The sequence below is a fragment of the Mycetomoellerius zeteki genome, unplaced genomic scaffold (assembly GCF_001594055.1).
Source record: "Mycetomoellerius zeteki isolate Tzet28-1 unplaced genomic scaffold, Tzet1.0 scaffold32, whole genome shotgun sequence".
In the NCBI taxonomy this organism is placed as follows: Eukaryota; Metazoa; Arthropoda; class Insecta; order Hymenoptera; family Formicidae; genus Mycetomoellerius; species Mycetomoellerius zeteki.
This window is the reverse complement of record NW_017257305.1, coordinates 6,326-8,489: the sequence shown is the minus strand read 5'-3', so window position 1 is coordinate 8,489 and position 2,164 is coordinate 6,326. Positions and strand designations below refer to the sequence as shown.

Here is a 2,164-nt window from a genome sequence, read left to right as displayed (position 1 = left end):
AATTAAATCAATAAGAGACTAACTGTGTCTGACACTGACTGGCCAACTTATCAGAAACCGGTTTTTGAAGTATTAAGGGTAATGTTTGCGATGCGGTGTCTTGTGATCAGGGTGAGCTTCCTAACCATCGGAATAATTAATTATAATTTCAAAATTTTTTGATACATTAGTTTTACATTTTCTTTATTTCGAGATTTTCAAAATTTCTTTCCTTTTTTTCTTTATTGCATTCTTATCTGGATTTAATTCTGGCATTTATTCTCTCGAGGTAAGGAAGATCACCATGACTAGTTAATAATTGTTATATTCTATATATGTGAGTCTATTAGTTGTCTCTGAAGAAGGCTCAAAAATGAGCCGAAACATGTAAGCGCTTTAGTAAAATAAAGAAGTTTTACGCTACGATAGTCGTGTTATTTGCGCAATGTCTCCCGCGCTTGACTCCTATTGCCCTTGTTCTTTCCTTGTTTTCTGATTTATAAGGAGTCTTCTCAGGTTGATTTATTATACGTTTATGTCTTATTCTATTGAGAGAGGGATACATCTTTTGATGTATAATTCTTATCCTCAACTTAAACCTCCTAAGCGGGAGTACCAATTCCTAATAAATCTCAAAGGGGGGGGGAAGAGTGGTCAAATAATACATCATTGGAAAGGTCTTTTAATTCCCTACATTCTTATGTTTGATTTTTTTCGATCAGTTCGTTCAGAAGATACAGTGTTCAATCTAAAGCAATCAAATCTTCATATCTTTGAACTTTTTCTTTAATATCTATCGAATCAGTTCATTAATGAGTTGCAAATAATGTCTAAATACGTACCATCGTGTACTTTAGCGTAGTAATTGTTCGAAATGTTGACCACCGACTTCCATACAATAATAGAGATTCTGCTCGAAATGTTGTCGCACATTCTGAAGCATTTGTGGGGTGATTTGACGGCATTCGTTGATGATACGTTGACGTAAATCTTCTAAAGAAGCTAGTTGCGTTGCATAAATTTTACTGTTCAAGTCACCCCACAAAAAGAAATCCAATAGCGACAAATCTGGAGACAGAGGAAGCCATTCAATAGGGCCTCTCCTTCTGATCCAACGACCCGGAAAAGTTTTACCCAAATACTCACGAACGAGCCGTGCATAATGCGGAGGAGCTTCGTCCTGTTGGAATATCAATTGATTTTCGAGATAATGCTCATCATTCTCGATAATATTAGTTAACGTTGGATCAATGATGTCTTCCAGCAATTCCAAATACATACCCCCAGTCAAATTATGAGATAGAAAAAGGGACCGACTATAAGAGTACCAAAAATGCCAGGCCAAACATTTAATTTTTGTGGGTGTTGGGTATGGATTTCGTGAAATATCCTCGGATTAGAATCTGCTCAATAGCGACAATTATGGCGATTCACCATACTATTTAGGAAAAAAAGAACATTCATCGAAAACACAGATATTAAAAAGAAAATTTGGATTATCTGTCACTCGTTCACTTATGACTTCACAAAATTGCAAACGACGGTCAAAATCGTTTTCATTCAGTTCCTGTAGCAACTTAATTTTATATGGATGGAACTTGTGGTGTTTCAAAATTCGTTGAATATTAGTTCGACGAATACCAGATACAGCAGCCAATTGCCTTGTACTCAACGTAGGACAGCAACATGGCCCAAAACCATCACTTCCACCGCTTCATTTCGTAAAGATTTTTCAGCATTTCGTTTTTTGTTAGCTACGGATCCAGTCCCTTTATATTTTATCATTAACTCTAAGACATAATTGCGATTGACATGTTTATTTGCATGTCGTTGATGAAACAGCTCAGCCGTTCTGTTAGCACATTCATTATTTCCAAAGAAAAGTGCAATTAATTCAACTCTTTCTGCAATCGAGTAACCCATAATGAAATTCACTTGTCGCTCACACTAGGAAGATACCGCATGGCCTTGCTTTAAGATTACACTGAGGAAAAGATATGCCTCGTAGGTTACTAATAAGCATTGAGAATACAAAAAAAAATCAAAACATTAGAGCACAGTAGAAATAACATCACACACATTGTTACTTCTACTGTGCTCTAATATTTTGATTGAAGTTGATGGAAGTCGGTAGTCAACATTTCGAACAATTACTACGCTAAATTACACGATGGTATGTATTTAG

The 2,164-nt window shown here is 35.9% G+C and overlaps 1 protein-coding gene across 1 annotated transcript; it reads right to left on the bottom strand.

The window, feature by feature from the left end:
- Positions 1 to 832: 832 nt before the first annotated feature.
- Positions 833 to 1,258, bottom strand: LOC108724987 (uncharacterized). Its single transcript, XM_018451733.1, has one exon. The coding sequence runs from the start codon at positions 1,256 to 1,258 to the stop codon at positions 833 to 835; it is 426 nt and encodes a 141-aa protein (XP_018307235.1).
- Between the last annotated feature and the right edge of the window lie 906 nt (positions 1,259 to 2,164).